The following is a 26,623-nucleotide window of genomic DNA, read 5'->3' on the forward strand; positions in this document are numbered from 1 at the left end:
CGGGGAACACATTTTTGGCAGCAGTGCTGCATAAATGATGTGTGTCCTCAGGGCATCCTACCAGGATGCACAAACATCAGTTTGTCTCATTATTGCTGATGTTTGGTGTTTGACCCAAGATTGAAATGGTAATGGATTTCTCCATCGGAAAGGCTTTTGTTGGTATTGTTTTGTTTTGTTTTGTTTTTCCCCCAGGGCCGTGGCATAAGGTTCCCAGGTTAGGGGTTGAATCACAGTTGCAGCTGCCGACCTACACCACAGCTACAGCAACACGGGATCCGAGCCAAGTCTGCGACCTACACCGCAGCTCACAGGAATGCCTGATCCTTAACCCAGTGAGCAAGGCCAGGGATTGAACCCACATCCTCATGGATGCTAGTCAGGTTCGTTACCACGGAGCCACGACTGGGGACTCCTGTTGTTTTTTTGGCCTTATCCGCAGCATGCTGAAGTTCCTGGGCCAGGGATCAAACCTGAGCCACAGCAGCGACCCAAGCTGCTGCAGTAACAACACTGGATCCGTAACTAGCTGCGGGACAAGAGAACGTCCTAAATATATTTTATTCTCCCTTTGTGAGGAATTAGCAATCTGTGGGGAAGAAGCTTCGAGACTACTTAGATATCTAAATGTACTACTTCTATTTTCCCGTGAACTTTCCCCCAGTGGCTCACCATCCATCAAGGGCGATGCCCTGGTGGTTGCAGAATGTCGACTGCTGCCATGTGATTCTTCCATCAACATTCATTAGTGGACATTTCCCTGCATTTGTCCTTGCCTTTTGCCGGTCTCTTTGCCAATGAGCAGCCGGAGTGACCTTTACAAACCACAAATGTGATCAAACCCTCCAGTGGCCGCCACGGCCCTCAGATTTGGCCAGAATTCCTCCTTGGCTGTTAAGAACCGGCCCCTCCCGAGCTCCGCAGCCAGGTCCCAAGCCGCATCCCCGCGCCGTGCTCTCTGCACAGGGCTCCTCGCAGAAACTCCACCAGTCCCTGCTGCTCTCCTGCCAGCGCCGCCACACCCAGCTCTGCTTCGAGCTCTTCCTCCACTCCCGCCCGCCTTTCCTTTCCTCATCAAATACCCACGTGTCCTTCCCAAAATCACGTCGTAGAGGAAGCCCTCCCCTGCGACCCCAGGCCAGGTCGATGCCCAGGTGCCCTGGCTCCCTGTTTACGTCTTTTCCTCGACGGGAGCACAGCAGTCGTCCTTGTAAGTTGACTGTATTCTTATTTACCTGTTTGATGAGTCTCTGCGCTCCCTGACAGGCGGGGACTTTGGTTTTGCTTTGTTGGGTCAGCAGCACCTAAGGGGGTGCCAAGGCGAGAGGCCATCATTAAATACTTGTTGAGTGAACCACTATAGGTCTAAGCTAAGGATCTGGAGGCTGGGGTGGAAGAAAGACAAGGGCTGGGTTTTTGGAGCCAGAGCACAGAGGGGCAGGGACTTGCTGCCAGGAAGCATGGTGCAGCAGCAGCAGCAGCAGCAAGCAGAGCACTCACGTGGCACCTGAGCCCTGGGGACCTGGTGTAGTGGACTGGGGTGTGAGGGACGCCTCTGGCTCCTCAGAGGGTGACAATGTTACGGTATCCAGAGCAGGAGAGCCAGACAGGAGAGCTGCGCTCTGCCTCGCTGGGGAGGTCACTCAACGCGGAGCCTGACTTCTCAGCCACACTAAGGGATGGTGCCCGTTTCACGGGGACCTGAGGGCAAAGTGTGTCTATGAGGCAGCGAGGCTCCCCTGCTAGGGCGGGACCTTGAGCACAGCACTTAAGGCTCTCGGGCCCGTTTCATCTGAGAAAAGGGCCAACCGTAGCTTGTTCATCTGTTGGATGCGCAGCCACGGAGTGCCTATGTCCTGGCAGTGAGCGAGGCCCCCAGATTCCTGCCTTTCCTGAGGCTCGAGTGGCATGGCGGGGTGTGGGGGGGGGGAGAAATAAGAGAAAGACAGGGGCTGCTAGTGACTTGTGACAAGGGGCAAAGCAGGAGAGGGACGTGACACGTTGCAGGAATGGCAGTGGGTGGAATTTCAGATAGGGCGCCAGGAAGGTGCGCCCCGAGAAGCTGGCTATCCAAGGGGCACAGAGCCCTGGGCTGGGCGCTCAGTTTGGGTTGCATTGTATCTGCCAGCCACACACCTCCCCCGCCGGGCACAGGCCCAGCAGGCTCAGCCCACAGCAGGACAGAGGGGGCGCAGGGAAGAGCAATCGGGAATGCATCACACCACGTGGGGGGGTTAGACTTCGTGTGCCTTGTCAGACACCGGGGGCTGTGGAGTCTCAGCCTCCTGGCTCCCCTGATCCCGCTGATGTGCTCAGCGCCACAAACTCGATGGAAAAAAATAAGAAACCAGCCAAACTCCCTTCTGAAGAAATTTCTGATTTTCTACTGTACAACCCTTGGAAGTCTCTCCTCCGCAAATCATACAGGAACAAGGTTGGGGATGCGTTCTTACCAAGAGAACACCCATACAACCAGCACCCAGAGCAAGAAAAAGGGTATTACTAGGATGCTACCATCCCACTCCGCGGTACCCACTGTCCTGCCCTTTCTTCCCATCCTGAAGATCAATTGTGCTTGATTTGGAGCTTTTTATTAATAAAATCTTATATTGGAGTCCCCGTGTGGCGCAGTGGAAACCAATCCAACTAGGAACCCTAAGATTTCGGGTTCGATCCCTGGCCTCGCTCAGTGGGTTAAGGATCTGGCATTGCCGTGAGCTGTGGTGTAGGTCACAGACACGGCTTGGATCTGGCGTGGCTGTGGCTGTGGCTGTGGCTACAGCTCCGATTCGACCCCTAGCCTGGGAACCTCCATAGACTGTGGGTGCGGCCCTAAAAAGCCAAAAAATAAAATGAAATCGTATAGGGTGTAGTCTTTGGGAGAGATTTTTCAGGATGCGGTGTTCCTTCGTATTTCGTGGCAAAGGTATGCCACTATCCGTTCATTCTAGCCCCACGCTGGAAACAAGCTGGATGTCCAGGAACAAGGCTGTACCGTGTCCTGTGGGAACATTCTAGCACAGGTCTTTTGGTCCATCTTCAGCAGACACTCCTAGTGGTTGTCCAGGTGGCTTAACCATCACCCTCCCGCCCCCAGCGGTGAGGTGGGTGCCAGTCCTGCTTACTTCCTACACCTGCCACGCGGGGTGTCGTCTCACACGGGCCATTCTGGTAGGTGTGTAACTAGTATTTCACTGCGGCTTAAGTCGGCGTTTCCCTGATGGCTAATGCAAAGCAGCACTTTTTCATGTTTTGGCTCTTCCTTGTGAAATAGCTGTTCAAGGGTTCTGCAAATTGTTCAACTGGGTTGTCTCTTTAATTTTAGTGGTAAAGTATTTAAAAATGGATACGTGGTTGAAACATCTGTCAAGTTACAGACCTATTCCTTGCATAGTTTTCCAGGGATATCCTGTGTCCACAGAAACATCCGTATCCCTCAAATCGTCTTTTCTACACAAATACAGTTCACACAATAGTCTTAATATCCCTTGAAGGCCACCGTGCCCACAGGGTTCCCTCTGTAAGAAGCACATACTTTATGACTCTACTGATGACACACAGGGCGATGTGGCTGCTTCAACAAAAATACTCAAGCACAAACACCGCTGTGAACGTGGGCGAGTCCACCTGCGGGGTGAATCCCTGAATGGGATGCTGGGTCACGGGGTGCGTCCACTTACATTTCTGGGGCTCCTACTGCGGCCGTGCTCGGCAGAGAGCTGAAATGGCAATGGCGCCACCTTGGTCTGCCTTGCCAACCCAGAGATTCACCAGACTTTTCTTTGCCAACCCACTAGGTGAAACATGGGATCTCTGTCCTTTAAATTTGCATTCATTCCTTTTACTTTCAATGACGCTGAGCATCTTTTCACGTGGTTGAATGGAGGCTCCGCTTTATTTATTTATTTTGGCGGCACCTGAGGCATGGACAGGTCCCAGCCCAGGGATCAAAGCTGCGCCATAGCAGAGACCTGAGCCGCAACAGCGACAATGCTGGACCCTTAATTTGCTGTGCCGCAAGAGATCTCTGAAGCTCCCCCTAAAAAAACAAACAAAAAAACCATTTCCTAGGATGTATGGCTGGCTGGAAACTAGCTCCTGTTGGGTAATCAGAATTAACACTGGAGATGGGATATCTCCCATCCTTGCAAGGGCCTCCAGTGTCAGGAGGCTTTTGGCTCCATGGGGCTTAGTGAAATCAAGGAGGCAAAAATTGTGTTGAACCAATCTTCAAACAGGAAGAAACCTTAGAAATCAAGTGTGATCTCGTATTCTAGCGATTAAAAAAAAAGCTGAGGCTTGGAGAGGGGAAATGACTTGTAGAGACCACACGTCAACTCTGTTGAGAAAGACATGAAAATCCTTGATAAGAGGTTTTTTGGTTTTTTTCGGCGGGGAGGGAGGGGAGCCGCATCTGCTGCATAGGGAAGCTCCCAGGTCAGGGGTCAAATCTGAGCCACAGCTGCAACCCTAGGCCACAGATGAAGCAATGCTGGATCCTTAACCCACTGTGCCACAGTGGGAACTCCCCATTAAATATTTTAATGAATGATTTTATTGTACTATTTCCTTTAGCAAGGGTGCAAATTTAAAGTTATAATAAACAAAACTATGCTAGTAACTAAAGCACGCAGATAGCACAAACGAGTGTGGAGACAGAGGAGAATTATATGGCACAGATACCTCTACTCTTCATTTTCGTGTGAAATACTTTGCAATGAGTCAAGATTATTGGGTGTCCTCAATGCAGAAAGAGGCATTGTCTTGCACGCCCTTGGGTTATCCGGTTCTCCGGATTTTTTTTTTTTTTCTTTGCTTCAACCTCTTTATATTGTAGCTTTTGGAGAATTGATAGCAATGCAAGTGATTCTGTTACCAAGGCGGTTGCCCCAGAATCATATCCCTGCCCCTCCCTTGAATGGGAAGCAATGACTCTCATCTAAGTTTCAGGAGGAGGCTGCAAACATAAAAAAAAAAAAAAAAAGAATTGGTTAGAGCCAACTAGGCCCAAGATGGTGGAAGGTTTTGACTTCCAGTAAACCTTGAGCCTCAGCATAAGCTCAGTGTACTATATTAGCACCCACCAGCGCCATGACAAGTGAAGGTGGCCGTGACAAAACCCGGAAAAGCCATGTAACCACTAAAAAGAAGTGCTGCATCAGTTCCAGGTCCTAACGGGGCCAGTTCCCCAGTAAGTCATGAACAGTCCCCCACTTTTCACCTCCACCTCCTCTGTAATTTGAATTGCGTCAAGAAGCTGATTGTGGGGGTTAAGTGGTTAACCAATCCAATTAGGAACCATGAGGTCGCAGGTTTGATCCCTGGCCTTGCTCAGTGGGTTAAGGATCTGGCGTTGCCATGAGCTGTGGTGTGGCTCGCAGATGCGGCTCGGATCCCGTGTTGCTGTGGCTCTGGCGTAGGCCGGTAGCTACAGCTCTGGTTCGACCCCTAGCCTGGGAACCTCCATATGCCTCGGGAGCGGCCCTAGAAAAGGTAAAGAGACCAAAAAAGAAGAAGCTGATTGTGAACTAAGTTCCAGTTTCTCCCTTCTTTGGCCACTGAACGGAGCTTGTGCTATCCCAGCCTCAGCACCGGTCTGTCTCAGTATTGTCTTGTGCGAATCTGATCACAAGCCTTTCGCTCTGACCCTGGTGTGGGACCAGTTTCTTGCCCACCAATACCAGACGTATAAACGAATCTCATCTAGTGCAAGTTCATTTGAGTCCCCACTGCAGAAGAAGCCAGTTTTGCCCCCGGAGTTCATTTCAGGAGTTCACTGTAGCCTTCTCGACACCCTACACATCTGCCTGCCTTTTGGATTCATCTTTAAACCACTTGTATTATCTTCCATATGCTTCTGAAGAATTCATGAGTTAAATTAAATCTTTAACATGTGTTTATATTTGTGTGAGAGTCACAGAGTGTTAATTTAACCTTTTTTTTTTTTTTTTTTTTTTTTGGCCAGGTCTGCAGCAAGCAGAAGTTCCCAGGACAGGGACTGAGCCCGAGCCACAGCATGGACAATGCCAGATCCTTAACCCACTGAGTCAGGCCAGGGATGGAGCCTGCATCCTCATAGAAACAATGTGGGGTCTTTAACTTGCTGAGCCACAACAGGAGCTCCTCGTTAAACTTTTTTTTTAAGATACTCTTAACGTTGCTCACAGCAAGAGCATCTTAAGCACAGCAGCCACTTGCAGTCTTGATGTTGTCTTTTCTTGCAATCCATATAAAAAGGACTGACCACGAATGGGAGGCCTACCTCTTTTCTTCCTTGTGGAAAGAAATATATCAGGAGATGGGGGCTCAACAAGAGACGACTGAATGCCAAGTACCATTTTGAATACGAAATACAGTAACAAAATTTTATCCTTTTAAAGTTGGAGTTTTGATGATGAATGCACCCTTTACTTCCAAAGTTTAGCTGGATTAGCATTTCTGGGAGCAAGGACGGTAACTAGTGAGAAGATGGCTCGCCCACAGTGAGAGGCTGATGGGTTCCCCCTGCTGTAATTGCCGCTCTCATCAATCTAACAAGTCAGCCAGCACTTGTTTAACAACGAACGCTAACTGAGCGCCTACTTCCCAGCCCTGCGGAAATTGTTCCAAATATTACAGGAAACATGCCCCCGCCCCCCAAACCAACCACGTTTTCACCTTCGAAAACCTTAGGACTCAGCATCTGCAAGGCGTCGCTGGGATGCTGGTTTCCAGGTCCCTCAGGGAGAAACCACCGGTTCAGCGGACCAGAAATCAGGCCTCCAATGGCGCTGTCCCCTCTCCCCACGTGCTTTCTGGCTCGGTCGTTTCACTGTCACTCCCGCTCCTCCATCAACCCCCGTTCCGAGCTCTCATCCCCGCACACCGCACAGGCCACACCGAAAGCTGGCTCAGGGACGCCGCCGCGGGCTCCGGACCGCCGGGCGAGAATTGCGCCCGGAGCAGGAACGCCTAACCACGGGGCTTGGACCTCGCGGCAGCCCGTAGCCGCCAGGCTGTCTCTTCCGGGCCTCGGTTTGCATGGATCCCTTTACTTTCGCGACGGGAGCTTGCGACTAAGAGCCGCCTTTCTCTGGAAACTGTCAGTCTTTAAGACCTTCGGTCCCAGAGGGATCCAGGCCGCCCAGTCCCCGGAAACCGCCTCGAGCACCCCGCTCCGCGGGCACGGCGCGGCCGGAACTGCGCAAGCGCGGCGCCGCCGACCTCGCCGGGTTCACTTCCGGGGGTCGTGCCGCCCTGCTCCCCAGGCTGGGCTCCGGCTCTCGTGTCCGCTCAGCAGCCGCCTTCCTCCGACCGGCCCGGCGGGACCGAGCCGAGCCCTGGGGCCCCCCGCGGCCCGGCCATGAGCGCGGCCGCATGATGCGTCCCTGCCTCGGCCGCTGCAGTCGCCGCCGCCGCCGCCGCAGGCCGGGAGGAGCCGCAGCGCCGGGCGACCCCGCAGCGCCGGGCGACCCCGCCCGGGCCTCGGGTGAGTGCGGCGGGCTGGGCCGGGCGGGGCCGGGCCGGCTGCTGGCGCCCGGGTCTCCCGGCCTCTCCAGGCCCAGGTCCGCCAGCCCCGGGCCCCCTGCTCCCTCTCCTCCACCCCGCCCCGCACCTGCACCCTTCCCGAGCTCCTCGGGGGCACCTCTGTGCCAGCGCCTGACTTCTCTTCCAGGCGTTTCCTTGTCACTGCTTAGTGCATCTCTTGGGGTAGCGCTCGAATTGCAGCCCCAACCTTTTTCCTGACCTTGGGCGTGACACTCAGCTCTTCGCGCCACGCTTTTCTCCGTTTAATAACTAATAACGGGCTTGCTGTTAGGGCCCTAAGAAAGCGTGGCTATAAATCCTCTGTGAACTGTGGGGAGCAGTTTACAAGCGTGAATTACAATGGGCTTTCTCGAACGTCGCCCGAGGCTTCTCGAATGCTCCTGTTCGTCTCTCCCTTTTAAGTTTTAACTGTTAGGCTTTGCCCACCTTCCTCGGTATCCTCCCTTCCCCTGCCAGTGATTCTTTGGGGCGGGGGGCGGGGATGGTTGTCTGCGAGGAACAATTAGGGCAGCCTTGGGGGCAGTGTTTGCATCTTTCCCTGCTGCAGCCGAGGCTCATCTCCTGAGGAGTCATTGCTGCTGGAACTAAGTCTCTTTTCACTGTTGGGTGGACACACTTGATTAGCTTAGGGGTAACCAGGTTTTTGGCGGTGTAAGGACTGTTGATGACCTGTCTCGTAGCCTTTTTTTACGGACCAGGTTGTGCACAGTATTGTGTAATCAGTGCTACAGTTTTAAATGTTTGCAGTCTGTTCGGTGTTTGTACTTAGTGCGCATAGATTTTGTCTGTTATTCAGATGGTCTAGAAATCTAGGTCAATGTATATTTCTTAGACTCTTCACAAAGATGATGAATTTACTCTCCTGATAGTTTTACAACTTTTTTTTTTTTTTTAAAACCTCAAGTCACCTTTTAAAAAGTCAAATTTAGTAGTTCCCTTGCGGTGCAGCAGGCTAAGGACCTGGTGTTGTCACTGCCAAGGCAAAACAAAATGAACGAAAAGTCAGATTTAGTCTTTTTAGTGTTATCTTTCAATGTTTATTTATTTATAAAAAGTTACCTTGGGCATTCCCGTTGTGGCACAGCAGAAATGAATCTGACTAGTAACCATGAGGTTGTGGGTTCGATCCCTGGCCTGGCGTAGTGAGTTAAGGATCCGGTATTGCTGAGAGCCGTGGTGTAAGTCACAGATGCTGCTTGGATCCTGCGTGGCTGCAGCTGTGGCCAGCACCTGTAGCTCTGATTCAACCCTAGCCTGGAAAGTTCTGTATGCCATGGATGCAGCCCTAAAAAAAAGCCAAAAAAAAAAAAAAAAAAAAAAAAAGTTGCCTTGGAGTTCCCATTGTGGCTCATCAGTAGAGAACCCGACTAGTATCTGTGAGGACGAGGGTTCAATCCCTGGCCTCGCTCAGTGGGTTAAGGATCTGGCGTTGCCGTGAGCAGTGGTATAGGTTGCAGACTTGGCTCAGATCCCAAGTTGCTGTTACTGTGGTGTAGGCTGGCAGCTACAGCTCCAGTTCAACTCCTGGCCCAGGAACTTCGATATGTGGTGGTTCAGCCCTAAAAAGACCAAAAAAAAAAAAAAAGTCACCTTGGAGTTTCTGCTGTGGCGCACTGGGTTAAGAATTACACTGCAGCGGCCTGGGTCACTGTGCAGGTGCAGGTTTGATACCTGGCCCCATGCCGTGGGTTAAAGGATCCAGTGTTGCCGCAGCTGCTGCTGGGATTCTGTCCCTGGCCAGGGAACTTCCATGTGCTGTGAGTGGGACCATTAAAAAAAAAAACAAAAAAGTCACTTTGTTAAGAAGTCAGAATGCTTGATTACGAGAAAGTCTCTTGGGTTATATGAGAAACAGAATGGAGCAGAAGGGTTCAGTTGTTGGGAGTTCAGGTCCTGGCTCAGTGGAAGCAAATGTGGCTAGTATCCATGAGGATGCAGGTTTGACCCCTGGCCTCGCTCAGTGGGTCAGGGATCCAGCATTGCCTTGAGCTGTGGTGTAGGTCACAGACGGGCACCACACCGTAGCTTCAGCTGACCGTCTACATCACAGACATAGCTCTGATCCCGAGTTGCTCTGGCTGTGGTGTAGACCGTCAGCTGTAGCTCCCTTTAGACCCCTAGCCTGGGAACCTCCAGATGCCTCGGATGTGGCCCTAAAAAGAAAAAAAAAAAAAAAGTGTTCAATTGCATTTCGTGAACATCCTGGAAAATAGGAGGGTTAGGCTTATTCAGGTTATTGGGATTGTGAACTGTCAGGCGTCAGGGCGGGAGGTGGACTTTGAGTTAGGAGATGGAGGGGAACGGGAGTGTCTGAAGGCCGTTTCCTAAAGAGTTCGTGCAACAACAGTTGGCGCCCTTGGCACACGTCTCTTGTGGAAGTGGGTAGAAATGCGTGCGTGTCGTTGCTTGCCGATGACTCAGAGCCTGCCTCCATGACAGTGAGTGGATTGGACCTTTACAGCCATGCTCATCCATGCACTGTAAGAGAAAGACAGCCTCTTCCAGAAGGGACAGATGTTAACACGAGGAAGCTGACCTTCTCCGCAGGAGGGAAAGTACTGACGGGAGCTCTATGTAAGAACAGCCTTGGGTGGCTCGTTGTTAACTAGCGGAACTGGGGCTCGAAGTCAGTCCCCTGTGCAGTCAGTGCTTGGGCGGAATTGAGTAGTAGTTTTCCTGATGATTCCAGAACTTCCCTGCTCCAGTCCCTGCAGAATAGCTCTACAGGACAGTTTTCTTGAAACAGCATTTTGATAGTATGTTTCTTAGAAGTAGCATTTTAATTATAAAAGTAACCCAAGTGGAGTTCCCCACCTTGGCCTAGCTGGTTAAGGATCCCATGTGTCTCAGGTGTCTCTGTGGCGACTCAGGTCGCTGCAGATGTGCAGGGTTCAGTCGCCAGCCCAGCATTGGGTTAAGGATCTGGCGTTGCCTCATCTGCAGCTTGGATTTGATCCCTGGCCTGGAAACTTCCATCTGCCTTGGGCGCGGCCAAAAAAAGAGAAGTAATACATGCTTGTTTTGTTTAAAATGAAAAAAATTCAAACACTAGAGCAGAGCATGAACTGTAGAGTCTGAAACACTCACTCTCGCTCCCTTTTGTCTCCAGAGCCAGTGTCCAGGATCAAGTTATCAACTTGTGTGCGGCCTTTCAGCTCTAGCACCCCAGAAAAGTTTAGGCCACCTGCAGAGAGCTGGTCACCCACAAAGTTGAGAGGGAACAGTCCCCCCCAGACCACCCTCGATTCTAATTCCAGCTGCAAGCTTGGGGCTTCCCAGGCCACCCTTGGGTTTGATTCCCAGCTGGACGGCCTCGCAGAACTTGTTCAGATCTGTTATGCTCAGAGTTATGGTTTATCTATTACAGGGAAAACCAGCTAAGGGATTTGCTGCACAGCAGAAATTGACAGAACATGGTAAATCAACTACAATGGGAAAAATAAAAATCTTAAATAAACGAGGTCAGCGAGGTGAAGCCTCTCAAAGGACAGAGTTCAGGGACACACCCACCTGGGGCTTCTGTGGTCCCCTCCCCGGGAGTCCACATGCGGTGCTTCCCTGGCATTGACGTGAGGCTCAGGCATTGGTGGCCAGAGGTGCTCACCTGAGCCCAGGTGTTGGGAGTCTTTTGGGGCTTCTCTTACACAGGCAGGATTGATTGATTGATTGATTGACTTCCCACATGGTTGATCTCAGTTTGCAGTCAGCTGACACTCCGTGGCCCAGAGCTTCCCCCTAAATCACACTGGTGGTCCTTCTGGTGGGGCCGCCCCACTCACACTGTCAGCGCAGGACAAAGCCGAGCCCTCCTCTTGAGCAAGGTCAAATTCTTCATTATACAGCATCCTTCATTCATGGTACCTTCTGTAAAGATAAACGTTTTTAGGAGTTCCCACTGTGGTGCAGTGGGTTAGGAATCTGACCGCAGTGGCTCAAGTCATTGCTGAGGTGCGGGTGTGATCCTCGGCCTGTCACAGTGGGTTACAGTGGGTTAAAGGATCCATCATTGCCATACATGTGGCACAGGTCACAGCTCAGGTTCAGATCCAGTCCCTGGCCTGGGACCTTCCATATGCTGTAGGTACGGACATTTAAAAAAAAAAAAAAAAGACCCCAAAATTGGAGTTCTTGCTGTGGCTCAGCAGAAACGAATCTGACTAGTATCCATGAGGACGCGGGTTCGATCCCTGGCCTTGCTCACTGGGTTGAGGATCCCGCGTGGCCATGAGCTGTGGTGTAGGTCATGGACGTGGCTTGGATCTGGCGTTGCTGTGGCTGTGGTGTAGGCTGGTGGCTACAGCTCCAATTCGACCCCTAGCCTGGGAACCTCCATATGCCCCGGGTTCAGCCCAAAAAAGCAAAAACAAACAAGCAAACAATCAAAAACAATTTTTTTTTTCCCTCTGAAAATAGAGTAGTGTCCCAAATAGGGGGAGCGAGCTAGTGGTTAACAGTGGAGAGAGGGAGGGAGAGAAGGGCAAGACGGGTCGGGGATTAAGAGGTTCAAATTATTATGTAAAATAAACAAGCTTCAAGGATAGATTGTGAAACATGGGGCATCTTACTGGCATCTTATAATAACTCCAAATGGAATGTAGCCTTTACAGACTGTGCCTGTCGTACGCTTGAGACTTGATGATGTCGTGTATCTGCTCTTCCCCAATTAAAGTTATGTCCGTGTGCGCGCGTGCACAGTGTGTGTAAATGCTTGTGTGCACAGAGATGCACACACGCTTTTTTGCTTTCCCATTGACGAGGGACTGCCTTCTAGATCCCGGAGCAGACAGAGGCCGCTGGGAGAGTTCTCTCACCTTTGCCTCTTTCTGGCTGCGGGGTCTCTGAGTGCCCCGCACTGTTCCCCTTGCCCCTTGAGCAAGAGAGGACGCCTCCTTCCCAGCGCCCACGTGTGGCTGTATGTTGACCTGCTGGTCATGGGACAGGCGTGTAGTTGTCGACTCTCACTTGCCTCTGATTTTCTTCTCTTTCACTAATTTCTTTGCCTCTGTCTACACACCTGTTCTTGTTTTTGCTTGCTGAGTCCTTTTTTTTTTTTTTTTTTTTGCTTTTTAGGGCCGCACCTGCAGCACATGGAGGTTCCCAGGCTAGGGGTCCAATTGGACCTATAGCTGCTGGTCTACACCACAGCCACAGCACAGCACAGTGGGATCCGAGCCACATCTGCGACCTACACCACAGCTCACAGCAACGCCAGATCCTTAACCCACTGAGCAAGGCCAGGAGCTGAACCCAAAACCTCATGGTTCCTCGTTGGGTTCGTTTCCGCTGCCGCATATCGGGAACTCCTTGTCTTGCCGACAACTTCATTCCATGCTTGAAACATCTGCAGTAGAATTTTATCAATGGTCTCATAAAATCCAGACTCTTGGGGGCCATAGAGTGTCTTGTTTTGGTACGGCCCCTTCGCAGTCGTGGAAGCACCTAGGCTTCCCTGCAGCACCCTGTGTGAGGCAGGCGCTTGGTAAATGGTGGATGAAGAATTTTGCCAGGGAGAGTCTTCCCACGGGAGGAAGCAGTGGGAGCAGCAGCACAGAGGCGTGAACGCCACGCGGATGAGCCTGGAGGGCAGGCCGGCCGGATTCAGTGGCACCTTGACTGCCGTGGTCCCGGGGTTTGGGGTCTCTGTTGGTCAGGATTCTGCAGAGGTGAGGCGCCTAAGCTTGGGTGGGGAAGGTGGGACGCGGCAGGGCGGAGCTGCAAGGAGGGCATGTCAGGGCCTCAGGAAGGAGCCAAGGGAGCCGGGTCGGGATGCTAAGGGTGCTTAATTCCGGCGGAGAGGCCAGCTCTGTGCTAAGCTGGTGGTGTGGTTCACTCTGGAAAGGGCATGATGTGTTTGCTGCCCCCGAGTAAGCTGGGGGCATCAGGATAGGGGAGCTTCCAGGTTCTCTTGAGACAGGCTTTTACAGGATTTCTTGGTCAGAATGTTTTGCATTCTTAGCGGTTCCCATTTCCCACACTCCATTTGTTTGTTACAAAAGGCATTTTCTGAAACCTCGTGCCCTGGGAGGCGCCGCGTTGTATTGGAAGAACGTGGGCTTTGGAGTCAAAACAGTCCTGACTCTACCCTTTACTGGCCATGAACTTGGGCGAGTTACTTCACCTCCAGGCTCCATCTCCTCATGGCCAGACGCTCGCCTCATGTTTAGGTTAGTGGGGGATGTATACCCAGCGGGCGGGTGTTGGGGAGTCGGCCTTTCCTGTCCCATTCCAGCATCTTACCTCGCCCTTGACGCGCATCAGAGGGCGAGTTCACCGTGAGCCTGTCAGATGTGCCTAGTGTCGCAGGTTTGGACGAGTCTGATATTACAAAGTTCCTGTGCGGAGCTCCTGTCATGGCTTAGCAGTTAATGAACCTGACCAGCATCCATGAGGACGCAGGTTCGATCCCTGGCCTCGCTCTGTGGGTTAAGGATCCGGCATTGCTGTGAGCTGTGGTGTGGGTCGTAGACGTGGCTCGGATCCCTCGTTGCTGTGGCTGTGGTGTAGGCCACTGGTTACAGCTCCTATTAGACCCCTCGCCTGGGAACCTCCATATGCTGCAGGTGCGGCTCTAAAAAGACGAAAAATAAATAAAAGGTTCATTTGCTAATAACCAAAGAGGGCCTGGCAGGAAGATAGGGGAAGAGGCTGGGAGTCTCCAGCCCAGTTCAGGCTCTGCTCCTCCCTGGGACTTGAAGGTCTTGGGATCTCTGGGTGTTTCTTTGTCTCTGGATTTGGAATTCTTGAGGGTTTGGCTACTAGGTTGGGGGTTTTTTAAAAGAGCTGTTCGGTTTGCTCTCAGAGCCAGGCCGGAGCCCTAGTCCAGGGACAAAGCTGGGCGCTCTGGTGGATGTGTGCCCGTCGGGTGGGACTGCCTCTGCCGCCTCCTCCTGAAACCAGACTCCCCAGGGGAGCCCTGCCCTGTGCTTTCCCCCTCTCCCCCTCCCCGTCCACACTGCCCCCGACCCCCATGGGGGCTCCCTGGACTGCCGCACCCCACCCGGGCCAGGGCTCCCGCTTTGACGCCCTTGCTCCTCCCTGCTCTGGCTTCTCTCAGTCAGCAAGTACTGGCAGAGGTGCGGGGTGCCGGGCATGGCAGGTGCATGTGGGTCCAGGCGAGGGCAGAGGCCCCAGGCCGGGGGAGGGGGGTGCTGTGTGGCCACAGGGGGCCTTTGGGTTTTATTCGAACTGCAGGGGCTTTAGCCTGTGAGGACCTCCACCTGGAGAGACTGACTGGGCGCTGAGCGGGAGTGGGTTGTGGCTGAGGGGGCGGCAGTGAGTCTAGAACCAGCCCTGGTCTGCGCAGGCCCCGGCTCCGTGCCTGATCGCGGGAGGGCAGGTGGGGAAAGAGAGCAGCCAGGGGCCCTCCGGGTGTGACCTTGGCATCTAGATGGTGGTGGTTTATTGAGCCGGGAGGAGTGGGGTGAGAGCACCCTGGCGGCAGGGCTGTTTCTGCTCTGACCCTTCGAGGAGCGGGGGACTGGCCGCCTGGAACCCCTGGTGGTGGATTATTGGTGTGGGAATCTGTTCTCACTGCAGGAACCGAGGTCCTGTGACACCACGTGGGGAGCGTGTGCCATCCAGGTTTCTGTGGAAGAGAAGGGCCTGGGGAGAGGCCGGAGGTGGCTGGTGGGGAAGGAGAACCCCCCCCCCCGCCCCCCGAAGAACTTTCTTCTCCCAGAGCCTTGGCTCTCCTTCTGGTGTGTTGCTCAGTTTGCCATCTTTTACTTGACTGCGAAAGACTTTCTAGAAAGGCTAAGTAATAAATAAGGTGGCCACTCACAGCACAGGGAGTGCGCTGGCGTCCTGCCGAGACGCGGCTTCCGTTAGCCCAGCAGTCCAGTGTGTTTTGTGGTCATTTTAAAGGTTGATACTCTGTTCTTCAGATGTAGTCATTCGAGAAGAAGACAGTGGTTCCTAGGGCATGCGCTGCTGGTCTGGTTTGCAGGCACCAGCCAAATCTTCGCTGACTGCACGTGGACGGAGAGAACACTGACGAACGCGGCTGCCCTTGCAGTGAATGTACGGGGGTGGACGGTCTGAAGGCCCCATGCCGACCAGGTGCAGGAGGAAGGAGCCTGCCTCTCCTCACTCCTCCGAGCAGGCCCCATCCTGGCAGCTTGTCACTCAGGCTGGGGACCCGCCCATGATGTACCTGCCTGTCACCGCCCCCCTCCCCTTCTGCGGAGCACAGACTGCGTGAAATCTTAGGTTATCCCAAATTGCACTTCCTCTGATTTGTAAAAATCCCCCTATAGGAGCTCCCGTCCTGGCTCCGTAGGACTGAACCTGATAGTATCCATGAGGACACAGGTTTGATCCCTGGCCTCGCTCCATGGGCTAAGGATCCGGTGTGGCTGTGGCTGTGGTGTAGGCCTGCAGCTGCAGCTCTGATTCCACCCACAGCCTGAGAATTTCCATATGCTGCAGGTGCGCCCCCCCCCAAAAAAAAACCAAAATGAAATGAAGTTCCCCCTATAGCCTTATGTTTTGTCTTACATCGTAGTAGGTGGAGAAAGTAACAGGAAAAGGAGCGCATGGACCTTATGCTCACGATGACAGTGGGCCAGGGAGCTCCATTGAAGAGAATGGACACACACACCTGCGGACCCAGCCTCCGTCCCCAGGCCGCCCAGGCTCTCTCGTCACGTCCTCTAGGCCTGGTTCTCAGTCCCCCAGGAACTCCAGTTCCTTGAAGTTTTGTCACCTGGCTTCTCAGGCTGCTGCTCTTCGTCCTGACGCTGTTTGATCTCCGGCCCCTTGTAAGCCTCTGGGTGCAGGGCTGGACGCGGGGGTGAAAGGCCCAGCCGTCCCCCGCGCTGTGTGGAAGCCGCAGGTTTGCAGCCCTGTCTGGCCCGCGGCGCCGCGTGGCGGTCCTTTCTGGCCGCCCTCCTTCCTTGTTCGTCTCGTCGCTCTTCTTAAGCGTCCCTCCACGTCGCACAGCCCGCCTCCAGCCTCTGTGCAGAGCACGCTGTCCCTCTGCTCTGTCAGCCCTTGGCCCCTGAGTCTGCAAACTGGGACCCTCCTTCTTTCAAAACAGATAAAGTGAGGCTGCATGCTTTTGTAGTTGCAGAAAGAGCTCAGATAAGCATAAAAATAGAGAAAAACAGGACCTCTTGGCTTATAGTTTCTTCGTCTGATTGTTGAGTGGGCTTAGCTGGCGTGTATTCTTCGTCTTTTTGGCGTTAACTCACTTTGGGGCTGTCCTGGGCTGTTGAAATGTGTGCCGTGGTCAAACCAGGATGCAGCGGGTAGGGTCCCGGCGGGTCTCGGGACTAACCGTGACCTCGGGCTGGTCCCCGGTGGCTCATCTATAAAATGGGGAAGCCAAGCTTAAAGTGAGAGGGAGAATTGAGAAACATGTTTTTTTCCTTCTGGCTGCATACGTCCTTCAGTGACTGCATTTTAAAAAATGTGTTTCTTCACTTTCTCGCCACCCAGTCTCCAAGCTCCTGTGCGTTTAGTGACACTGCTGGGAGAGGTCCTGGCACCGCTTCTGTGTGTGGACTGCCCCAGGCTTCCCTCCTGCCCCAGGGCTCTGACCGTCCCCTCCTGGCCCTGCCTCCATCACCTCTGCTCTGGGGCCGGGCTGTGCCTCCTGACGGCCTGGCTTCCCCTTCCATTTTAGGTATCTCACTTTGTCACCAGGTATCTTTAAAACTTCCGTCTCCCTTGGGCGTGGCATGAAGTGTGGAATTCCAGGCTCCCTGGCCTTCGGGAGCCCTGTCTGCAGGCCCAGCCGCTCCTCCCGCCTCCCCGCCCTTCCTGGGGCCGGGGGCCTGCAGCCCAGGCTGCCCTTTCCCGCCTCTCACACGGCCTCCTCCTGCACAGATCTTGTGGGTGGGTGGCCCGCTCCTGCCGTGTCCTTGTGGATGCGTTCTCTGGTTCCTCTGGACACAGCCGTGTCACCTCTCTCCCTCAGCACCACCCGCCTCTCACTCGGGCACAGCACTTAGCATGTTATTTCCGGGCCTGAGTCCCACCTCTCTGGTTCGTGAGCGCCTGTGGGCTGAAGTCCCAGCTGGTGGCGCATCCTGCCTCTTTGGGGCCTTGAGTGGGGCTGGAGCTTGGAGGCCCCGCCCCCATGTCTGCATTAAAAAGATCTCTTGTGGGGCTGTGTTTGCTTCTTAGGCTTCTCTGCGCCTGACGCAGACATTTGCTCATTTCTGGTTTCTTTTGTTTGTTTTTTTTTTAATAGGTCACCAGTGGGTGTGTGAAGAGTAAAACAGTGATGGGTTTAAAAAGCATTTTAATGCGCACACGAATACCAGACTCTAGGATAGATATTCTTTTTATCTCAGTAGTGAAAATAACAGTATCCTGAGTCTTCCTTTGCGGTTAGCTGATACACTAAGGAATACTGGTGCCGAGTTCCCGTTGTGACACAGCAGAAACAAGTCCGACTAGGAGCCGTGAGGTTGGGGGTTCGATCCTTGGCCTCGCCCAGTGGGTTCACGAGCGCCCAGGGGCGTTGCCCTGAGCTGTGGTGTAGGTCACAGATGCAGCTTGGATCTGGCATTGCTGTGGCCATGGTGTAGGTTTGCAGCCATCACCTGGGAACCTCCATATGCCGCAGGTGCGGCCCTAAAAAAAAAGAAAAAAGAATACTGATGTCAGTTTGTTTACTTACTTGTCTTCAGTTTGTTAATGAGAAATACATTTTCTGTTTGTGGGCACGGGAGAAAAAGGGAAGAAGGAAACACTTGAGAAACCTACCAGAAGATGGTGTTAAAAGCGGCCCTGACACAGGGTCTGGCTCTTGAGAGCAGAGTCTGTAGGGAGAAAGCACCTGGAACTTTGCTGCTCTTACACCTGCACACGTACCTGTGCTGGTTATTTTTTCTCTTACTCTTTTTTTTTTTTTTATATTGAGGCATAACTAGTGTTCGATGAAATGCATAATTTTAAGTGTGTACTTCATGGTTGTTGGGCTTTTTTTAACAGCTGGTTGAATTTTGTTTTGACAGTGCACATGCATGCGTAGCCTGCTGCTCTGTCCAGACAGAGGACTTTGCATCAGCCAGTTAGAGCAGGCAGGTAGCTGGTCTGAGCAGAGAATGGGGGGCACAGGCCAGGGGGCAGGAAGCTGTGCATCTTGTAAACAGTGGGGTCCACGGGCAGACGGAGAAAAGCTGGAACCTCCAGGCTGACAGGAAACTGCACCTTTTAGGGTGATAAGTGTCCTGGAGGCAGACAACGAGAGATAGGAGGGGCCCGAGTCCGCGAATCTCCAGAGTGGAATGGGATCTGTGACCCATTATGCCCTCCCTGCAATAATAACAGCCTTGCAGGTACGAAGGGCCTTTATGCTTGTCTGATGGAGGCTAAATAAGGACACCCTCCCCCCCTCGCCCCCTGGCCCCTCATCGGTCTGCCCCTCCTAACCCAGCTCGCCCTGGGAACCACCGCAGGGCCGCTGCCCCCTGCCTGCCGAGAGGGCAGTCGCTCTGACATAAACCCTCGCTTTCCCTTTCTCTGGATTCCTTCTGCGATGAGACAAGAACCTCTCACTGCAAACAGTCTCAAAGTTACCTTAGGCTCTTATCATTCCCCTCTGTGCTCAAACCCTGTTCTGATTTCTTCCGAAATAAATTATTTCACTTGTTAGAGGGCCGTGTAGCTGGACTCATCCTGTATGTATTCTTGTGTCTGGTCACTCACTGAGCCTGATGTTTTTGAGATTTAGCCGTAATCCCACCGGCCCCCTCTGTGTGGAGCAGAGAAGGGCTGGCTGCAGGGCCTTATGAGGACAGCGCTGGCCCTGCTTGAAAAACCGGAATATCCAGCCCCGTTGGGCATTCATCTCCTGGGAGGACCGGCTGGGCTCTTTCTGGCTTGCTGAGTGTTGTGAATGAAGCAGCCGTGAACAGTTGTGTGCGTGTTTTGCGTTCATAGTCACCTTGCAGAGACTCCCTAGAAGTGGCGTTGCTGACGACGGGGTCAGTGTTGGTTTCACTCTGAGAAAGTGCCAGACCGCCTTCTGGCCTCCCAAAGTGGTTGCTGTTGTGGTGACTTTTTAAAATTTATAAGAGAAGTTCTGTTGTGGCACAGCAGGTCAAGGATCTGGCATTGTCACTGCAGGGGCTTCGGTGGCTGCTATGGCGTGGGTTCAGTCCTGGCCTGGGAACTTGTACAAGCCATGGGCGCAACCAAAAAAATTGTAGAAGTAACCGTGGATTTGGCCTTATTGTAGAGATTCGGCTGTACACCTGGGGCCTGTGATGGGCAGTCCTGTATTCTGCAAAGCCAGCTTTCTTTTAGAACAGTGCTGATAACAGTGCTAATAACAGATACAAAATGAATGTGAATGAAAGTTGGAAAAATATTATTAGGCACAATTAAGTATGTTATTTGGCATTTAAAGTTACTGGCCACTGCGCAAATAGTGAATGAAGTTACTGTCTAGAAATGCCCTATCTGAAGTCAGCTGCATTGGTTTAAGCACCTGTGATTCACAGCCGCGTTGGTTATTAAAAAGTTCAGAGGGCACTCGGAGCCGCCACTGTGACAGGCAGCCTCTGGTGTGCAGCTGCTGGGACAGGCCGGGGGGCTGCAGAGTGGGGTCCTGGGGAGGCTGGCGGGGATGGGTGGGCCGGGCGCCCCGGGGAGGGGCACACCTGGTTGGGAGGCAGCGAGCAGCCCGGCACGGGGAGGACCCAGAGGATGTTTGGAGGCGGAGGCCGGGGAGCCTGGCCTGCCCGCCCCGTGATCCCCCAGACCCCGTCCCCCGGCCCCCGTCCGCACCAGCCCCTTGGTGTCCTAGTCGGGGTCTTGGTTTCAGAAAACGGACGCCGCCTGCGGGTTTGCTGAGCAGGACGGTGGTGTTGGGAAGGATACGGGGTGAAAGCGCTGGGCCGGCCGTGAGGCACTCGGGGCGCCCGGCACTCAGGGCCGCCTTCAGTAGACCCTTCTGGATTGGTGCATCTGGTGGCCTCTGATTTTCTCTCCTAAGTTCTTCCTGTTGGTCCTTTAAAATTTTTATTTTATTTTATTTTGCTGTACATGTGGCTTTTGAAGCTCCTGGGCCAGGGATTGAACCCAGCATCACAGTAAAACATAATTTTTTTTTTTTTTTTTTTGTCTTTTCTAGGGCCGCTCCCGAGGGATATGGAGATTCCCAGGCTAGGGGTCTAATCGGAGCTGTAGCCGCCGGCCTACGCCAGAGCCACAGCAACGCGGGATCGGAGCCGCGTCTGTGACCCACACCACAGCTCACGGCAACGCCAGATCCTTCACCCACGGAGCCAGGCCAGGGATTGAACCTGCAACCTCATGGTTCCTAGTCGGATTCGTTAACCACTGCGCCACTATGGGAACGCCAACAGAATTTTTTTAATGTTTGATTTACGGTGTTGTGTTAGTTTCGGGCGTACAGCAAAGGGATTCAGTTATGCAGACACACATAGAATGCTCTTTCGCATTCTTTGCCGCTGTCGGTTATGACGGGGTGTCGAGCGCGGTCCCGTTGGTGTGTCTCCGTTATCCCCAAACCCCTGATTGTTCACTGTTTCTTCCTGGGCGATTGCCCTACTCTCTCTGCTGACCCTGGGTTTAAGATTTAAACATTCTGCCATCGTTTTCTCATTTTTCGATTACTAGGACGTTGTCAGAATGTTCTTGAGGTTTGCAGGTGCAGTCTCTGATTTCTCCCCAAGGTGCTCCTCTGGTGTTACACCTGCTCTGGCTCCTGTTTCCTCCTCTTGCGTCCGCGGCTCTTTCTCTCGTGAGTCCTGTCTGGTTTTCTCCACAGCACCTGACTGTTGGCCGCTCATTCCTGTTTAAGAACGAGACAGGCCTGTGTCTGTGGTGCATGTCCTGGTGGCCCTTGGGAAACCTGGCAGGAATCAGACCTCTTTGCCCCCGTCCCTTGGTGTCTTTAGGCCTTTTGTCTTGGGCCAGGTGGGTGCTTGCCTTATGCTACGTCTCCTCTGAGTAGCCCAGCGGGAGATGTACCTGCACCTCTGGGGCCCGTGCCCTCTCCCCTCTGGGGCCCGTGCCCTCTCCCCTCTGGGACCTGTGCCTCCTCACCCCCGGGACCTGTGCCCCCTTTCCCCTCTGGGGCCCGTGCCCTCTCCCCTCTGGGACCTGTGCCCCTTCTCCCCCCCGGGCCTGTGCCCTCTCCCCTCTGGCCTCCCCGCTCTCCCCCTCCCCCCGGGGGTCCACGCCCTCTGCTCTTTTCTGTAATTCCTCTGCCCTGGCTGGCAGGATGGTTGTTGACTTGGAATGAAGGTTGGCCAGATTTGGTCTGGATTATTCCTAGGGAGATCTTTCTCAAGGGTTTTTAGCTTATAGATTTGTATTTAAAACCAGGGCTAAAGTAATAGGGTTTAATGGACAGGTTTAAAATACTTAGTTTTCAGGATTGACGGTAAACTTAACTCGTAACGAAAACTTAGGGGGTCATGATGTCCCAGTTAACGAGAGTTCCGAACAACAGAACTTTACGTGGGAAGCATTTTGTTGGTTACATGGGCTCAAAAAGTTCATCATCCATTGGGAAATACTGCACAATTTTGTCATAAAATAATACCTTTCTTAATCCGATTTTATTATCTTCCAGATCCGCTCACCTAGGACAGTATGCACCTTCAGATCCTGAGGAAAAGGCACAGACTGTTCGCGTGATGTTTAGAAATAACTTGTGAGGTAAGAGCGGCTCTTATCTGGGTGTGTGTGCCTCGGGGGGTGTGTGGCTTCCTCCTCCACAGCAGACGCCGGCTCGTTCATCGCCAAAGAGGCGGCGCCGGTGGCTCAGGTGGTCGGTGGGGACAAGGAAGCCGTTCTCGTCACCTGTTGTTTGGGTTGGCTCACGACTCACCACAGTGGCGGTGGCTCAGGTTCGATCCCCAGCCCGGGAGCTTCCATATGCCATGGGGGCGGCCGTTAAAAAAAAGGAGAGTCCGAAGGAAGAGGCCCTGCGTGAATTGCTAAGTCATTAGCAGAGGCTTCAGGATGGGGGCTGCGGGAGTGGGGGTGGCTCTCTTGCAGGGTTGTCCCCTTTTGATCCTGGAGACCCGCTGTGTTGTCGTCAGTGCTCGGCGGAAGGGGCTTTGCCTGACAAGGGGATAGACCAAGTCCCATTAAGGGGACTCGTTTTTTTTCCTTTGTTTTTTCAGGGCCACACCTGTGGCATATGGAGGCTCCCAAGTTAGGGGTCCAATTGGAGCTGTAGCCACCGGCCTCCCCCACAGCCACAGCAGCGCCAGATCTGAGCTGCATCTGTGACCTACACCGCAGCTCACGGCCACACTGGATCCTTCACCCACTGAGTGAGGCCCGAGGTCGAACCCGAGTCCTCATGGGTGCTCGTCGGATTTGCTCACTGCGGAGCCACGATGGGAGCCCCCAGATGGACTCTGAAAGTAGAGAGACGATGATGTGGCATCTGCTGACCATCGGCCACGGCGCGGTGCTTTCAGGTTTTTCTCAGAAACGACCTTCCGGGGGCGGGGGAGATCGGCAGCGCCTGGCGTCGGGTGGGGAGGCGCGCCACCCCGGGCTGCGTCGCGGATTGCCGGCCCTCGGCTCTGTTCCCCGTGGTTTAGACGAGTTCAGCGTAAAGGAGTTGTTTCTTCACTTCCTCCCTCCCTTCCTGTTGGCACCGATGCGGGCAAGTGCCGTGACTCAGCCGGGCGCCTGCCCTCAAGTCCCGCCCCCGGCTATGTCCAGCCTGACCTCACTCTGTTCAGTGATGGCCTTCTTTGTGTTTTTTTAAATTAAAAAAAAACGTTTTTTTAATTAGGGCCGCACCCTAATGGAGGTTCCCAGGCTAGGGGTCAAATTGGAGCTGTAGCCGCCGGCCCCTGCCAGAGCCACAGCAACACGGGATCTGGGCCACGTCTGCGACCCACAGCACAGCTCCTGACAATGCTGGATCCTTAACCCACTGAGTGAGGCTAGGGATTGAACCTGCATTCTCATGGATATGAGTCGGGTTCATTAACCGCGGAGCCACGACGGGAACGCTGAGTGATTGTTCTCTTGAAGACGAAGTGACTTTAGGACGTCAGGGTGCCTTCTCTGCCTTCTCGTGCACTGAGTCCTGAGCTGCCGTGAGGGCTGTCCTGCTCCCCAGCGTTGGTGTCTGTGTTCACTCTTCCTCTCAAGTAGAGCCGCCACCTGCGCTCCAGGGAGGCCTGCGGCCACGGGCCTGTGTCCTGCTCTCGGCGGCCACTCTGGCCAGTGCCTGGGCCAAAATGTTGAGCAGAACCGGTCCAGGCGTTCAGAAGACGCCTGGGTCCTGACCTCTGGACAGATGCAGGCTGAGCACATGTGTACAGAAGGCCAGTGTGTCTCTGGACACGGGGCTCTGCCCCCGTTTCTCACAGGACGTGGCCTGCATGAGAAGTGACCACACTGCAGAGGGACGCTGTTCGGAGGAATCTGTCCACTTGAGGCCAGGGTGGGCATTTGCGCTTTGCTCGGAACTTCTGTGGCCTCACCAGGACGCTGTTCGGACCTCAGAGGGGCACTGGGCACGTGTCGCTCCTGCCTGTAAAAACACATGTGCTTGGGCGGCTCCGTCGGGGAGCCCGGAGGGAAGACGCGGCCTTGCTCCCGGGCAGCTCTCGAGACAGAGGGCGCGGTGAGTTGCAGGCAGCCCTGTCTCGGCCCTCGGATGGAACCAGGCGGTAGAGACGGAACCTTGCCCCCCATCCTCCCCAGGTGGTCGTGCCTGGCGCGCAGAGGCCTTTCAGAGCGCGCTCTTCAGAGAGAGGAGGGCTGCGTCCTCAGGAAGACTTTTGCTGGTCTGGTTTTTTGTTTTTTTTTTTTTTGGCCACCCTGTGGCATGTGGAGTTTTCGGGCCGGGGTCAGATCTGAGCCGCAGTCGTGACCTATGCCACAGCTGTGGCAACACCCGCTCCTTTAACCCACTGCTGGGCCGGGGATGGAACCTGTGTCCCCGCACGGCCTCGACGCCGCCGATCCGCCGAACCACAGCGGGAATAGGATGACTTGCTTGGCGGAGGGAAACATCAGGCCCTGAAGGGCGGGGGCGGGGGGGCGGTACCCGGCAGAGGCACAGGGCCCAGGACACGCCGGCCGGCGGAGGAATGGCTGGTTCCCGTCTGCCCGCGTTCTCATCTGTAGTGTCTTGTTTCACCTAAATAGTTTTAAAGCTGTTTGGTCGAAGAGCAGAGTGTGGGGAACCGGCTGTCTCCGTGCACGTCTGTATCTTGATAGCAAGAGGGAATTCTGCAAAATATTTACCGCAGGCACTCTCATCAGCAAATTCATGCACTCGGTAAATGTTTTCATAATGACTGCTCCGGTGGCAGTTCAGGCAAGGGTCACACCCAGATTCCAAAGTCCGTGCTGTTTGTCCGACCCGAGCCCGGCACCGCTCTCGGCGCCCCTGCCTGCTGCTGCTCGGGAGCTGCTGTCTGGGTCCAGAAAGCACCGGAGCGCTTTGGTGAAGCACCGGTGGCGTTTTCCAGCCCCCACACGGGCGCCTAAGGCCACGCGAACGGACTCGCTCTCCGCGTGTCTGTCGTGACTGTCGGCGCTCTTCCGTCAGACCCCAGGAGCGGAGGCTTGGGTTGCAAGCAGCAGCGAGACGTTTGCTGGGATGAGGCCAGGTTTTCTTCAGTATCTGCGGGCCCGCGGTGTCCTCGGGTGTCAGGTGCTTGAGGAAGAGGGGGAAGCATCGGAAGGGCGGGTTAGTAAGGGAAGGAACCCTCCTGAAGGCAGAGCGAGGGGGGGCTCGGGGCCGGCGGAGAGGAGGCGCAGAGCCACCGAGGGCCTCAGCACACGCCCCTTGTCCCAGGCGAACTGAGGGAGAAATGCGAGCAGACCGGGAGGGACGGGGACCACAGCCGGGTCACAGCTGCAGGCCTGTCCGCCAGCCGTCCGTCCACGCGGACACGGGGGCCCCTGGCGCTGTCGGCGGGCCGCGCTGGTGGCAGTGGTCCCCGGGCTTCATCTCCGCCGGGTCGGGAGCTGGTGCCGCCTTAGCCGTGCGGCCGGGGCTGGTGTGTCCCCGAGCCTCACGCTGTGTGTGCCGCCCCAGGGTGCGCCGGGAAACCATGCCGTCACCGGGACACCGGCTCCGGGATGTCGAGCACCACCCTCTGCTGAGCGAAAGTGACGCCTACGACTCCGCGCCGTCCTCGTCCTCCGAGGCCGACGGGGCGGACAGGGTCTGGTTCATCCGCGACGGCTGCGGCGTGGTCTGTGCCGTCCTGACGTGGCTCCTGGTGGTGTACGCCGACTTCGTGGTGACCTTCGTCATGCTGCTGCCGTCCAAGGACTTCTGGTACGCCGTGCTCAACGGCGTCTCCTTCAACTGCCTGGCGGTGCTGGCCCTGTCCTCTCACCTGAGGACCATGCTCACCGACCCCGTGAGTACCGCCCGCTGGGCTCCTGCCGCCTCGGCCGCCGCACGCGGGGGGCCTTGGGGGGCTCCCGCGGTCCCGGGGGCGGGCTGGCAGCGCTCCTCGTGCCTGAAGCGGAGAACAGACATCTCCCGAGGCAGAGCGATGCCGTGTGCGCGCGGACAGCTTTCCCACTGGCCGTCTCTTCAAATGAAGAGATCCGTCTGGACAGTGGCTGTCATCCCTCCCAGTGTAAACATTCTGTTTCCCTAAAGAGCGGGCGAGAAGCTGAGCGATGGGCATCTAGACTTCACTGCCCCAGCAGCCTTTGCAGTGTCTCCTGGTCACACGCAGCTAGTTTAACGTCTTTGAACTAAAGGTTGGCTGTTATCTCTACGTTCTTTCTGACTTTGTTCTTCTTTTATTTTTATGTCTCAGCTAAAATCTGGAGCAAACAGCTCATTCTCGCTGGTAAAAGGCCAAGGTTCACCCAGGGCAGGGAGCAGGGACCCACTGATGGTGGTGCCACCAGGTGTGGGTGTGACTTTGGAGGGAGCGATTGCCCCATAGAGATGGGGGCAGGTGTGGTGCGGGAGCTGACACAGGTGTATGAAAACGAGGGCAGGTTAAGGGGCTCTTGGGGAGCAGCTCCCTGAGATCCAAAGGGGCCAGCTCTGGCAGGGCGGTGCCCAGCGTCCTGTGTCCTGACGGTCACGGGGTCACGCCGCTGCTCAGCAGTTTTGGTTTTGAGACATCCTCTGGGCAGGCCGAGTGCAGATGGTGGG

The 26,623-nt window shown here is 54.5% G+C and overlaps 2 protein-coding genes across 5 annotated transcripts in view; one reads left to right on the top strand and one right to left on the bottom strand.

The window, feature by feature from the left end:
• KIAA0513 (KIAA0513 ortholog) overlaps nt 1-7,176 on the bottom strand; it is a 61,502-nt gene extending 54,326 nt beyond the window's left edge. The window contains exons 1-3 of one of the 3 annotated variants that reach the window (XM_021093717.1): nt 6,658-7,175; nt 4,684-4,957; nt 1,236-4,039 (exon numbers count right to left, since the gene is read on the bottom strand). The gene's annotated coding sequence lies outside the window, so the exon portion shown is untranslated. Of the gene's footprint in view, nt 1-1,235; nt 4,040-4,683; nt 4,958-6,657 lie in introns of all 3 variants that reach the window. The other 2 variants (XM_021093718.1, XM_021093719.1) reach the window with 2 other exon arrangements.
• ZDHHC7 (zinc finger DHHC-type containing 7) overlaps nt 7,221-26,623 on the top strand; it is a 31,631-nt gene continuing 12,228 nt past the window's right edge. Inside the window, exons 1-3 of one of the 2 annotated variants that reach the window (XM_003126823.6) lie at nt 7,221-7,468; nt 22,085-22,170; nt 25,535-25,865. In XM_003126823.6, the coding sequence (XP_003126871.1) occupies nt 25,551-25,865 (315 nt within the window). In that variant the 5' untranslated portion in view covers nt 7,221-7,468; nt 22,085-22,170; nt 25,535-25,550. Of the gene's footprint in view, nt 7,469-22,084; nt 22,171-24,781; nt 25,148-25,534; nt 25,866-26,623 lie in introns of those variants that run through there. The other variant, XM_013998148.2, reaches the window with a different exon arrangement.

Source organism: Sus scrofa, chromosome 6 (genome assembly GCF_000003025.6).
Source record: "Sus scrofa isolate TJ Tabasco breed Duroc chromosome 6, Sscrofa11.1, whole genome shotgun sequence".
In the NCBI taxonomy this organism is placed as follows: domain Eukaryota; kingdom Metazoa; phylum Chordata; class Mammalia; order Artiodactyla; family Suidae; genus Sus; species Sus scrofa.